This window comes from Lepidochelys kempii, chromosome 10 (genome assembly GCF_965140285.1).
Source record: "Lepidochelys kempii isolate rLepKem1 chromosome 10, rLepKem1.hap1, whole genome shotgun sequence".
Classification (NCBI taxonomy): Eukaryota; Metazoa; Chordata; order Testudines; family Cheloniidae; genus Lepidochelys; species Lepidochelys kempii.
In genome coordinates, this window is record NC_136389.1 from 51776206 (window position 1) to 51790746 (window position 14541).

Below are 14541 nucleotides of genomic sequence, written 5' to 3' on the forward strand. Positions count from 1 at the left end.
ATGTACCAAAAAAATAACTGCACTCAAAAACAAAACATTGTAAAACTTTAGAGCCTACAAGTCCACTCAGTCCTACTTCTTCTTCAGCCAATCGCTCAGAAAAACAAGTTTGTTAACATTTGCAGGAGTAAATGTTGCCCACCTCTTGTTTACAATAGTCACCCGAAAGTGAGAACAGGCATTCGCATGGCACTGTAGTAGGTGGAGTCACAAGATATTTGTGTGTCAGATGAGCTAAAGATTCATATGTCCCTTCGTGCGTCAACCACCATTCCAGGGGACAGGCATCCATGCTGATAACAGGTTCTGCTCGATAACCATCCAAAGCAGAGCGGACTGATTCATGTTCATTCTCATCATCTGAGACAGGTGCTACCAACAGAAGGTTGATTTTCTTTTTTGGTAGTTCAGGTTCTGTAGTTTCTGCATCAGAGTGTTCCTCTTTTAAGACTTCTGAAAGCATGCCCCACACCTCGTCCCTCTCCGTTTTTTGGAAGGCACTTCAGATTCTTAAACCTTGTGTCGTGTGCTGCAGCTATCTTAAGAAATCTCACGTTGGTACCATCTTTGCATTTTGTCAAATCTGCAGTGAAAGTGTTCTTAAAACGAACAACATGTGCTGGGTCATCATCTGAGACTGCTATAACATGAAATAAATGGCAGAATGCGGGTAGAACAAAGCAGGGGACATACAATTCTCCCCCAAGGAGTTCAATCACAAATTTAATTAACACATTATATTTTTAACAAGCGTCATCAGCATGGAAGCATGTCCTCTGGAATGGTGGCTGAAGCATGAAGGGGCATACGAATGTTTATCATATCTGGCTTGTAAATACCTTGCAGTGCCGGCTACAAAAGTGCCATGCAAATGCCTGTTCTCACTTTCAGGTGACATTGTAAATAAGAAGAGGGCAGCATTATCACCCGGAAATGTAAACAAACTTGTTTGTCTTAGCGATTGGTTGAACAAGAAGTAGGACAGTGTGGACCTGTAGGCTCAGAAAGTTTTACATTGTTTTGTGTCGAGTGCAATTACGTAACACAAAAAAAAATACATTTGTAAGTTGCACTTTCACTACAAAGAGATTGCACTACAGTACTTGTATGAGGTGAGTTGAAAAATACTATTTTATCATTTTTACAGTGCAAATATTTGTGATAAAAATAATATACACTTTGATTTCAATTACAGCACAGAATACTATATATGTGTGTGTGTGTGTGTGTATATGTATATCCAAAATATTTAATAATTTTCAGTTGGTATTCTATTGTTTAACAGTGCGATTAAAACTGATTAATGGACAGCCCTACTTTAAATTTAAATTGGTCCTATTATTGTGTAATTTTTGGATTTTGTCAAGACACTGGTTCTGTAGTTGTACTAGTCTGAAAAAGTGAGGAAGTCTGAATTTTCAGCACTAGCTCATTTTGCAAACTCTTTCCTCTGCTGAAGTTAGAATCTTTTTGAACAAAAAATTATGTGGAAATAAATCACTCTTGAGTGAGTTGTTAAATTTTGAGACTAAAGTAATTATAGGGTGGAATTTTAGGCCCGCTTTAGGTGCAGTTTTCAAAGCAGCCTTACTATCCATTAGGGCACCACTGTGATTTGAGCCAAGTGTGGGTGGTGCTGTGTAAACTGGTAAAAATAAAGTCTCTGCTCTAAAAAGCTTAAAAAGACACAAGTGAAAGATGCAGTATGTTAGGATGTGTGGATATTGTCCTACATCTTAAATACATAAAACTGCTCTTCCAGCCATAGGCCTCTCTTTAGCAGGGACTACCAATCATACCAAATTGTGTTAATATTTGGGTGGTTTACTGATGTATTTTGAAAGAACTAGGAAGAAATTAAGTAATTTGCTATTATTTGTGATCAGTTTGGGCTCAATCAGGGTTTGAACACACATTCCTAGAAAATAAGAAAAGCTAGTGCACTAACCAAATTTACAAAAACAACAAGGAGTCCGGTGGCACCTTAAAGACTAACCAGTTTATTTGGGCAGAAGCTTTTGTGGGTAAAAAACCCACTTCTTCAGATGCATGGAGTGAAACTTACAGATACAACCATTTATTATACTGACACATGAAGAGAAGGGAGGTACCTCACAAGTGGAGAACCTGTGTTGACAGGGCCAATTCAATCAGGGTGGGTGTGGTCCACTTCCAATAATTGATGAGTTGGTGTCAATTCCAGGAGAGGGAAAGTTGCTTTTGTAGTGTGCCAGCCACTCCCGGTCCCTATTCAAGCCCAAATTAATGGTGTTAAATTTGCAAATGAATTTTAGTTCTGCAGTTTCTCTTTGAGGTCTCAGAGTAACAGCCGTGTTAGTCTGTATTTGCAAAAAGAAAAGGAGTACTTGTGGCACCTTAGAGACTAACCAATTTATTTGAGCATAAGCTTTCGTGAGCTGTAGCTCACTTCAAGCTTATGCTCAAATAAATTGGTTAGTCTCTAAGGTGCCACAAGTACTCCTTTTCTCTTTGAGGTCTGTTTCTGAAGTTTTTTAGTTCAAGTATGGCTACTTTTAAATCTGTTATAGAACGTTCAGGAAGATTGAAGTGTTCTCTTATAGGCTTGTCTATGTTACCATTCCTGATGTCCTATTTGTGTCCATTTATTCTTTTATGTAGACTGTCTAGTTTGGCCAATGTACATGGCAGACGGGCATTGCTGGCACATGATGGCATCTATCAAATGAGTAGATGTGCAGGTGAATGAGTCCCTGAGCCATTATGTTGATAGAAAAATATTTCAAAATATAAAGTGTTGTCTCCCCCTCTCCTTTCATGTTAGGTTGTAATTGAGACTCTGTCAGTAGGTGCAACTATGCTACTGCCTCCCTTGCGAGAAAGAATGGAATTGCTGCATTCTCTTCTACCCCAAGGCCCTGATAGATGGGAGAGCTTATCAAAGGGACAGGTAAGGCCTTGTAAAACTATGTCACCCTTTGAAAGTAATTATGTGAATACCTATATTAGAAGATACACCTGGAGCAGTTTGAAGGTCAATTGCTGTTGAGAGCCAATCTAATTAAACAAATCTGAACAATGTAAATTTAAAAATCTTATGTTGCCGGTGCCCTAAATCTTTTTTCAAAAGTAAGGAAAAGTGCTGGAATTAGATCTTGTGGTTCTGTACTAATAATCAGAATACTTGTGTAATGCTTTTTATACATAGATTTTACAGCACTTTCCAAAAGTGGATAAGTATTACTGTCCCTTTTTTTACAAATGTGAGCAACTGAGATTAACACAAAAGGGTTGGATGACTTGCCAAGTGTCATCCAACAAGTCAATCGTAGAATCAGGAACAGAATACAAATTTTAACTCCTCACGGGGTGTGTAGTCCAGGAGCCTAAATCTCAGCTATCCAGTGTGTGTGGATGGCTATCCTTCCCCATAATGTTTATAACCCAAACCCCAGTGGTAAAGATCCTATACTTCTATTAGTGAAATGAGTGAGCATAAGCTACAGTGGTATCTTGGAGTAGAGTGTGCTTCAGACCAGGTTCTCTGTATACCTTTCCTTCCTTGTGGGAAAGAAGAAAAGCAGGCCTAGTGATTTACTGCTGGGCAGAGGAGTTACATTTAGCAGTGCTTCATTTGAGGAGTGGGGAATATCCTGTTGAGACATTCCTCTTGCCCACCCCATCATAGAGTGGGAAGTTAAAGACAGACCTTTGTTTGTTTGTTTTAGTTATTTATTACTGTAGTGCCTAGGAGCCTTAGTCATGGACCAGGACCCCATTGTGTTAGGCATGCTACAGACACAGAACAAAAAGACCTTTCCCTGATTTGAAATGGATGGGAACTGTGGGTCTTCAGCATTTGAGCCTTAAGTTTAAAATAACATTGGGCAGCTGTCACATAGGATAATCACGGCCTTTAAACTTGAGTACTATGGAGTATACAGTGTACTAGAATGATGTCAGAATTATGAGTACGAATTCTAACAAAACTGGAAGATTGTTTCTCAAAGTACAGTACACTAGGGCCAGCACAAACTAAGAACCCTGGTATCTTCATAGATTTATAGATTATATGGCCAGAAGGGGCCATTGTGACCATCTAGCCTGACCTCCTGTATAATAGTTAGTAGACTGGAGTTTTCGCTACTCCTTATAATTTAACTTATCCCCTGTTAACTGATAGTGATTACAGTGCATACAGACAAGCAGTGTGGAGCATCTCAGAACAAAGGCATTGGGATAGGTTTAAAGGATTTCATAAGTACATCCACATTAGTGTACTTTTGTTAATGTAACTCTCACTTTTTGGTCAAAGGAATTAAAACTTAAGTATGAGATTTGTCCAAAGTTATATGGAAGCATGGTATAAGTTAGGATATCGTACAGTCAGATGAGTGAAGCTTGGCTGGGTTAAATATAGGCAGTTTAATGGGCAGTTTTGGCTTTCAAAAGGCTGCACTGAATCAAGTGAATGATTTATGACAAGGTGGATGTTACAGACAGAATAAACTAAAATATGGGTATACTGCATGGATACCTTATTTATTAATGCATTGAGAATTGTACAAAACTCTGTAAAATCTGATTCCAACATGCTGAGATGACACCAAGGATATTTAACAATGTAACTGTTGGTTATGCCTAGTAATTGTCTGACACTGATTATACAGTTAGCAAAAGTAGTGTGGTCTACAGATTAAAAGAAGATTCTTACATTCTAAATTGTATGACATGAGCAGTACACTAAAATGTTGTAGTGAAAAGTGTTTAGAAACAAAATTCTTCTTTCCTTTACCCATTCTGTCTTTTACAAAACCTTGTGTACTGAGAGTACCACAATACAAAGCTGGAAAAGGTTGACTGTAGGATATGGTGACTCTAAGTTGCTTTTTTCATCTTCTTCCATGAAGTTATGTGCTCTCTTCTGTGGTTTGTAATTGTTCGCTTAAACCTCTAGACCTCACAATTGCCATAAATAATACAAATTTACTGAATTTTTTCTGCTTGAGCTTCATTTATACTGTTGTTTTGCTAAGTCATTATGAAGAGCATTGTGAATTTGTTAGCCACAGTTTCTTAAGACTGAGTTGGAGAGGATCTTCTAGTCTGGCATCTGTTCTGTCCCCCTGAATGATGGGAATATTGAGTTAATTCTCTCTAAAGCATCCTAGATATCTTTAGAGCAGGGGTGGGCAAACTATGGCCTGTGGGCCACATCCGGCCCTCCAGCCAGTTTAATCTGGCCCTCGAGCTCCTGCTGGGGAGCAGGGTCTGGGGCTTGCCCTGCTCCCATGCTCCAGCCAGGTAGCGGGGTCGAAGGCTGCTCCACGCGTGTGTGCCGAGAAGCTGCTTGAGGTAAACGCTGCCCAGAGGCTGCACCCCTGACCCCCTCCTGTGCCCAGCCCTGATCTCTCTCCCACAACCCAGCCCCCTGCCCCAGCCCAAAGCCCCTTCCTGCACCCTGAACTCCTCATTTCTGGCCCTACCCCAGAGCTTGCACCCCCAGCCAGAGCCCACACCCCCTTCTGTACCCCAACCCCAATTTCATGAGCATTCATGGCCCACCATACAATTTCCATACCCAGATGTGGCCCACGGGCCAAAAAGTTTGCCCATCCCTGCTTTAGACTGTCATCTAGTCCAGTATATTGATCGAGTGCTTATCTTTGAAAATCTGCAGTGAAAGCTAGTCATCAAACTTTGTTAGCAGGTGGTTACATTACCCAAGTGTTTTAATAGTTAAAGGAAAAAATTTCTAACTTTTAAAGTTCATTACTTTGTTGTCTAACAAGTTGTCTAACAAGAACAATTGTTCCTATCTAATTATTTCCTTTAGAGAATGCAATTGGATATTATTCTGACGAGTTTGCAAGATCATACCCATGTAGCCTCGCTACTTGGTTATAGTTCACCATCTGATGCAACAGAAGTTTCCTCACTATGTGTTGGCTATGGAAACCTCTCTGATCAAACATATGGTGTCCAGAGCAGCCATCCTGATACTCATCTAGCTGAAATTTTAATGAAGACTCTGCTAAGAAATTTAGGATTTTACACGGTATGTTTAGGGCTTGTCTTTAATTTTTTATAGTAGTAATCAAGTTATTTTTAAAAAATTCTCTTTCGTTTGGGTAAAATAATTATGTTCCTCCTTTAATGTTTGTTCAAGAGACCTGCAACAGGAACCTGCACTAGCCTCATTTCCCCCCTAAAACAGGACTAAAACTAATTTACTATCCCTAATACGAAGGGTCTGATATTATTGTTGTAATACTTATTGTTGCATTTGACTTCTGTTTATATATAGTTGCTCCCAGATGCAGGATGGTGCCCCAGACAGATGAAAAGGGTTCATAAATCCTCCCTCCAGATTTGTGTGAGCCAGTGGGCTTCTGCTGCACTCTTCTATGCAGCCTATCAGCTGAGAAGTCCAAATTTATGTAGGCTGGGATTTTCGAAGGAACCCAAGAGAGTAAGGAGCCCAGTTCCCATTGACTTTCTTGGGTTCTTTTGTAAATCCCAACTGTAAATATTTGGAGGTGAAAGAGTTTCATTTTAAGATACTAAGAGTATTATAATATTTTAAAATGGACAATATGTGATTATTCCTTTTGTCTAATTAGGATCAAGCCTTTGGAGAGTTGGAAAAGAATAGTGATAAGTTTTTACTTGGGACATCATCATCTGAAAACAGCCAACCTGCTCATCTTCATGAGCTGTTGTGTTCACTGCAGAAACAATTGCTGGCTTATTGTCATACCAACAGTGTTAGTGAGGTACGTGGGCTTTTTGGTCATATCTTCTGGAAATATAACATTACTCCTCTTCATTGTGTGAGCATCTACATAGGATAAGATTTGAATAATGTGTATTTGTCTAATACATGATGAAACCTTCTAAAATACGTTTGTATTATTTTGTTATACGTAGTTTCTCTTTTTTCCAGAATTCTAGCAGTGTGGCACTGCTACACAAACACCTCCAGCTTTTACTGCCGCATGCTACAGATACCTATTCACGTTCTGCAACTCTTCTTAAGGAAAGTTCTTGGAATGGCAGTGTTGGGGAAAAACTAAGAGGTATATATTGCTAAAAAGGTCAAGTTTAAAGAGGTACCACAAACTTGAAATATACTAATTAAAAAAGAGTTTAAAGTAACTTCAGGTACCACAACTGCTTCTGAGGGCTTGGCTACACTTGCAAGTTAGAGCACATTAAAGCAGCCCCGGGCACTCTAACTCGTGACGCGTCCACACTGGCAAGGCACGTAGAACGCCTGGACTCTGCAGCTGGAGTGTCCTGGTAATCCACCTCCATGAGAAGCATGAAGTTTGCTGTGCCCCAGCTGAAACGTCCAGGCATCAGTGTGAATGAGATTGGCCTCCAGAAACGTCCCATAGTCCCCTGAAGTCAAGTGGCCACTCTTCTCATTGTTTTGGAATCGGCTGCAGGAATGTGGATATCCCCTTTCAAAGCTCCGTTTCTGACATCAGGCATGCTTATCTGCTCTGGGACAAAGCAAGCCATTACTGTGGAATGTTGCTGCTGGTGTGTCTTGGGGGGAAGGAATCTGCTACTGTCTGAACTTACAAGACAGCATGCTGACATGCTCTCAGCCCCCCAAAAACCCACACTCTCTCTCCCCCCACATACACACAACACACTCCCTGTCACACTCTCTCCCCCCTCCCCTGCCCCGTTGGAAAGCATGTTGCAGCAGCTTACACACTGGGATAGCTACCACAATGCACTGCTCTTTGTGGTGTTGCAAGAGCTGCTAATGTGGCCACGCCAGTGCGCTTGAATCTGACAGTGTAAACACACGGCTGCATTTTCCCCTGCTGCAGCCTCCGAAGGCTGGTTTAACTTCCAGCGCTCTACATCTGCAAGTGTAGCCATGCCCTCAGCTCACTTGACAATTTTTGTTTACTTAGATTCCAATAAATTTCAAATGTTTTTCTGTCCCTTGTTGCTGTGTGGGGCAAAACCTGACCAAACAGGAAATTGACTAATTGCACAGATGCAGCAGAAAAAAACAGATGGTACATTTGATAGCACATTGTGCATAAAGTAAACGTGAAGATAAAGTTAAGGGGAATTTTTAAATCTTAACTGCTTTTAGTTATGCTTGTTGTAGTGGTAGTGTAGTATATTCATAAAAATATTTTAGTCAAGTGTGATTTTTTTTAAGGTGATGTATATTAAACAAAAAACCCAACACAGGTACATTTTGAAAACGTTACAAATTAGGGTTATGTATGCATCATAGTCTCATGTAAACTTGTTAAAAAAATGTGCTTTAGAAAGATATTTTTAAGGTGATCTTCATAGGACATTTTACTATGTCACAGTATGAAGTCATATAGAATAATTAAACTTTTAAGGACAATTGGGATGTTTTTCTTGCCAAAACCATTTAAATATAAAATGTTTTAAGACATTTTTGGGTGCTGAATTTAAAAAACAATGTAATTTGTTTAACATAAACACACATTCCCTCCCTTTTCTTCCTTGTAGATGTAATTTATGTATCTGCAGCTGGCAGTATGCTATGCCAGATTGTTAACTCATTGTTGTTACTGCCTGTGTCAGTGGCCCGGCCTTTACTGAGTTATCTGCTAGATCTATTGCCACCTCTTGATCGCCTTAATAGACTGTTGCCTGCTGCTGCGCTATTAGAAGATCAGGAATTACAGTGGCCGCTTCATGGTAAGTTGTTCTTTTTCAGATGAAAAATGTTAAATAGCAAGTTAAAATTAGAATATGTAAATATGTTCTATAAATTGGAAACTGTGTATTTTGTGTCCCTTTAATCTCAAAATGTCTCAGTACGCCTCCCCTCTAACCTTGAAAATTTATTAAGATACCTTGCTGTAAACTAAGTATTTTGCACTACAAACAAATTGCTTGATCCTGCATGTCTATAATTCCTTTTGACTTCAGTGGGAGTTTCAGGTGCACAAGGAATGTAGGATTAGGGCCAAAATACCCAGTTTGTAATGCATGAACATGTTTTGCTTTTGTTGTAAAATGTTATTCCTCATGTGCCTTTATATAGTATACTATCCAGACTTTCAAGTATTATTAATGCTTTCTGGTATGGAGTGTGATAAAATTAACTTTAATAGACAAGATTAGCTACTAACTTTTATCTGAATAAATGCTGTCAAATATTTATGCTCCTTCCAAAATACAAAATGGAGGGAGAAATGGTAGGGGTTTTGGGAAGGGGAATTGTTATAGTTATTTGCAAACTTTGAATTATTTCCTAATCAGATTATATATGACAGTGTTTACCGCTTTTTGGAGAAATGCTGTTTGCAACATGTGACAAAGGTTTTGCAAAAGCAATTTTTTAAATAAATCGTGAGTGAGTGGAATATGGGACAAAGTTTAAGAAGCAGTGGAATAATTTTTTATCAGTTCAACAGACAACTTTTATGGAGGGAAATTCAGCCATGTATGGGGCAAAGATGATGATGACATACAGGTACAATATATTTTTAAAAAATTGTCCCAAAATGCACAAAATGTCTTCACAATAAACACTCCAAAAGTGATTCACAAAGGAATATCTTCTGGACTGTGTTAAGGTGAATAAAATGGCTAAGAGGCAAAAGGAGTTTTCTCACTACTTTGAAATTTAGTTACAAAATTGGAAGACCATTATGAAAGTAATAGATTACTAGTGAAACTAAAAAAGGCTTTTGTACCTGCTCTCACCAGAATTGAACCCCAAAATTCTAAATTGGAAAGTTGATAGTAAAACTGCAGTATTTTCAACCATCTTTCTTATACAAGGAAGGTGGGGAAAAAGTAAGTAATTGGTCATATCCAAGGAGAATGATAAGATCTAAAATATTTACCTCCCAAAAAGTTACCTGAGGATCTACAGCAATGTACGTATGTCCTTCGGTAGGATTTTCTAAAGCAGTAAATTCTGTCAGATTGAGTTTTGTTCCAGTCTGTTTTTCAGAATAGAAAACTAAATCTATTTTGACTAATTATTTATAATGGTTTAGGTGGACCTGAAGTAATTGATCCTGCTGGAGTGCCCTTACCACAGCCTGCCCAATCTTGGGTATGGCTTGTTGATCTAGAGAGAACTGTAGCTCTGCTTATTGGACGCTGTCTTGGTGGAATGCTTCAGGGATCCCATGTGTCCCCTGAGGAACAGGATACAGCCTATTGGTTGAAAACACCACTGTTCAGTGATGGAGTGGAAATGGACATTCCTCATTTAGGTAGTTTGCTACATTGTTAAATGTAAACTTACTATATGTAGGCTTTTATAATTTTTCATTGCAGTTTAACATTGCCACACTTTCAAGCCTGGGTATTGCCATCCTCACAAACTTTTGGAGATGCTTGAGGAGTAGGCTGTAGGAGATCTAGATATTTAATTTCCAGCCTTCATGAACTTAAGTATGCACATATTTTAGTTGTCACTTGCCTCACAGTGATTTTAACAACATTAGGAATCCTTGTATAGGTGATACCATTTTAAGTAGAGTATCAGTTACACTTGGTCTAAGCAGGGTTAGGAAACACTGTACTTGGCAGAGCATCTATGTTAGGGCACTCAATATCATAGCAATTGATGGAACGATCTTAACAATGGTGAGAAGCTTTTGGAAAATGCCCTCATAGTAGACAGATATATAAAAGCCTGGTTCTTTCCAAGCCAATTTATGCTTTTGGCCTCCAAATTGAGATTGACAGTAGGATGGTCTTGGCTATGAGAAGCAAGTCTCATCCTGTGGATTCCTAGGAGTGGATGGAAAGGAGGAAGAAAAGAATAAAATTTGCGAATAGCTACCATTTTTGTATTCTAAAATATTGGCCTAACTTTTCCACCAGTTAAGCTCTGTCAATTTATTCCTTTTTTGTAGTATATTAAATTGTGTTTACCATTTGTAAGATTTGATTTAATGTGGAATCTTTATATTTCTTTCTTATAAGAAATAATTTATTTGTTAGGTTTTGCTATACCTCCCTCCCCTTTCTCCTTTAAGGAGATTCTGGCTAAATGAGCATAAATGACATTTCACCAAAACACATATGGTAAATCTTTGGGTTCAGTTCTGAAATGTCTAATCAGATTTAGAAAGATCTGTGCTGTATGGTTTGCCATTTGAACTCTCTGATTTATTTATATTTTAATATGAAAAAGTAGGAAATTGGATGTTTATAAGTAAATATAAACTTCAGCACATCATAGAATCATAGGACTGGAAGGAACCTTGAGAGGTCATCTAGTCCAGTCCCCTGCACTCATGGCAGGACTGAGTATTATCTAGACCATCCTGACAGGTGTTGTCTAACCTGCTGTTAAAAATCTCCAATGAAGGAGATTCCACAGCCTCCCTAGGCAATTTATTCCTGTGCTTAATCAGTGTAGGAACTTCGATGTTTATAAACAGAAAAATCAACTATCTCAAGTTTTCTAAGGGAAAAAATAACAAGCTTTCTTTTTTCACCAGGTTGTATCATTTCAACTTGGATGTACTATTTCTCATTTCCATTTGCATTAAACATTCTTATTTACTGTCAAAAAGGATCATTTACCAACCAGAAAGCTCTATAAAACAGAATTTCTGATCTTAATGGAAAGTCCAGTTTATAATCCACTTGGCACAGGCCAGCAGGCTCCCTACCTGGCTCTGTGTGCCTCCCTGGAAGCGGTGACGTGTCCCTACTGCTCCTAGGCGGAGGCACGGCTAAGCAGCTCTGCATGCTGCCCCCGCCCCGAGTGCTGGCTGCGCAGCTCCCATTGTCCGGGACCCACGGTCAGTGGAAGCTGTGGGGATGGCACCTCTGGGCGGAGGCAGCTCACAGAACCACCTAGACACGCCTCCACCTAAGAGCAGCAGGGACATGTCGCTGCTTGCGGGGAGCTGCCCTAGGTGACTGCTGCCTGGATCTGGCACCCGCTTCCACATCCCCTAGCCCTGAGCCCCCACCCCCACCCAAATTCCCTCCCTCTTAGTTAACTGGAATTTTTGACCTACCGACACCCATCATTCCCCCACCATGCCGGATAAAAAAGCTTTTGCTGTAAAGTAAAAACACAGCGTACCTATATGAATATACAGCAGTAGGAGAAACACGTGCAGAACTACAGTGCAGTTGCTGGGATGGCTGTCACCCTTCTTTCTGGATCTCCCTGTGAAATATATGGAGGAGCAGGAGTCCTGATACTGAGCCATGGCACTGAGTATGGGTGGTGGCCTCTGCACAAAGTGGTAACTTTACAGCTGGGGACAGGGATATTCCATGACCTGAGGAATAGAAAGAGCGGGGATGATAGGGTTTTCCTTGTGGGTTGATGGTGTGTTCATTGGGATGTCCTTTTTCTACCCCTTTAATAGCTTGCAAAATCAGTGAATGTATGTGCTTATCAAAATCAGCAGAATATAAAACCTAAATATTTCCCTTACTTTAGACAAATGCATGAGTTCCCTGTTGGAAGTGGCCCTCTCTGGAAATGAGGAACAGAAGCCATTTGATTATAAGCTGCGACCTGAGATTGGTGTCTTTGTTGATTTGGCCTTGGGTTGTACAAAAGAGCCAGCCCGTAGTCTCTGGCTCAGTATGCAAGACTATGCTGTTAGTAAAGGTAAGAAGATGAAAACAGAAGTAGGAGACTTCTACATATCTTGTAAACCTGAAAGACAACTTTATGTGCAGAATAATGACATTACAGTGCTCAGACTATTAGCCCTATTGCCAAGCTACTTGCTTGCTTCAGGCATGCTCAGCCGGGCCTTGTGTACTCTGTGACAACAATATGTAAATTCCATGGCAAGATAAATTATGTTGCCATGTCATGCCATTCAGTCCAGTCACTACACACTTACACAGACACAGCTATGGCTCATATTTGGAAGTAACCATTGTTATAAAATAAATCTATTTTTTCTAGTAGAATGGGTCAATACAATTTTGATTTCATTTTTTTTAAAGAAAAAACAGGAACAAATACTCAAGAAATGTTTCCCACAAAAAATGTACAGCTTTTTTTGACTCTTTGTATTGCCTAGCTTACCAGCCTACATTTCTGGCAGCCCTTACTTAGTGTTTGCAAACTGCACTCCATTTCCGGCTCCTGCCAACTATCTCCGTGGAACAACACATTGAGTATGTGCTGTTATCCTGTAACACTCTCTTGTGAGGAAAGCTGGATAATAAGAGGCAATTGCAGGCAGAGGCTTGCTGGGCAGGGGACAAATCAAAATATTGGGCATCTGCTTGCAGCAAAATGGAGAATTTGGTTGAAGGAATGCGAATTCCATTGTGCCTTGGAAAACTAACAGATTTCTGAGCTGGGAAATCCATGGCGTTCTGAGATGAATGGGTCACTTTGCACCTCTTAGAGCTATTCTTTCAGGTTGTCTGCGGATTCAGTCAAGCCAGGCTCAGTTCACATTTTCAAGGCTATTGCATTGCAACTATAATGGCTAGAATCATAATTATTTTTAAAAATAAAGGATTTTTGAATCATGAGTCTGCAGCAAGATGTGAATACCATCATTATGGAAAATGCTGGGCCCTAATCATAAGGTTTGAGATCCAAAAAGACTGCTTTGGCTCCATAACGATATATAACATCATGAATAGGGTCCATTTTGGTCAATTTCACAGCCAGGGAGTTTTAAAATTAGTCAGTTTCACATTTTCAGATGTTTACATCTGAAATTTCACAGTGTTGTGACTGGGGGGTGTCCCAATCTAAAAGGTGGTCGGGGGGTGAGGGTGGGGGGTGTTGCAAGGCTATTGTAGCAGGGTCATGGGATTGCTACCCTTACTTCTGTTCTGCTGCTGGCTGGGGCACTGCCTTCAGAGCTGGGCAGCCAGCAAGGAAGGCTGCTGGCTGGGCACCCAGCTCTAAAGCCAGCACCACCACGGGCAGCAGCCTAGAAGTGAGGTTGCAGGATATGGCAGGGTGAGTTACCATAGGTTCAGTTTTCCCCGCAATCTCGTGTCCCAGTGGAGGGCTGACAGCTAGAGCCACAGCCTCCCTGGATGGAGGGGAAGGGACAGCTCAAGCTGCAGAGCTTCCGGAAGCCTAGGGAGAAATCCTGGAGGTGGGTCTGTCCTGGAGCGACCCCTGCAGGGGAAGAGGAAGTCTCAATCCCCAACTGGGACTCGCAGCTGGAGCCTTGCGTATGGTAGGAGCTGCCTGGCTGGGCTCCAGATTTCATGGGGAAGATCATATTTCACGGTCCGTGATGCGATTTTTCATGGCTGTGAATTTGGTAGGGCCCTAATCATGAAATAGGTTGCTGTTCTATTTAAACTAGTTTCCAAATATACATGTGAGAGGTTTTTCGCAGGAGTGGGTGGGTGAGATTCTCTGGCCTGCGTTGTGCAGGAGGTCGGACTAGATGATCATAATGGTCCCTTCTGACCTTAATATCTATGAATCTATGTGAACATTTCCTTTTATGGATTAGTCTTACTTTTAATATTGAAAGTATGGCTGTATAAATGTTTGCAAGGGAATTGGAAAAGTTTAAAATGTGGTTTATACATTTTTTGATTCTGTGGCAGTGATCCACT

At 40.2% G+C, this 14541-nt stretch overlaps 1 protein-coding gene across 9 annotated transcripts in view; it reads left to right on the forward strand.

Annotated features, from left to right (window-relative positions):
- Nucleotides 1-14541, forward strand: part of HERC1 (HECT and RLD domain containing E3 ubiquitin protein ligase family member 1) — a 217521-nt gene that overhangs the window by 75700 nt on the left and 127280 nt on the right. For 7 of the 9 annotated variants that reach the window (XM_073303562.1, XM_073303563.1, XM_073303568.1 and 4 more), the window contains exons 13-19: nt 2804-2929; nt 5816-6037; nt 6603-6755; nt 6926-7058; nt 8497-8688; nt 10002-10223; nt 12425-12598. In XM_073303562.1, the coding sequence (XP_073159663.1) occupies nt 2804-2929; nt 5816-6037; nt 6603-6755; nt 6926-7058; nt 8497-8688; nt 10002-10223; nt 12425-12598 (1222 nt within the window). The remainder of the gene's footprint in view (nt 1-2803; nt 2930-5815; nt 6038-6602; nt 6756-6925; nt 7059-8496; nt 8689-10001; nt 10224-12424; nt 12599-14541) is intronic. The other 2 variants (XM_073303569.1, XM_073303570.1) reach the window with 2 other exon arrangements.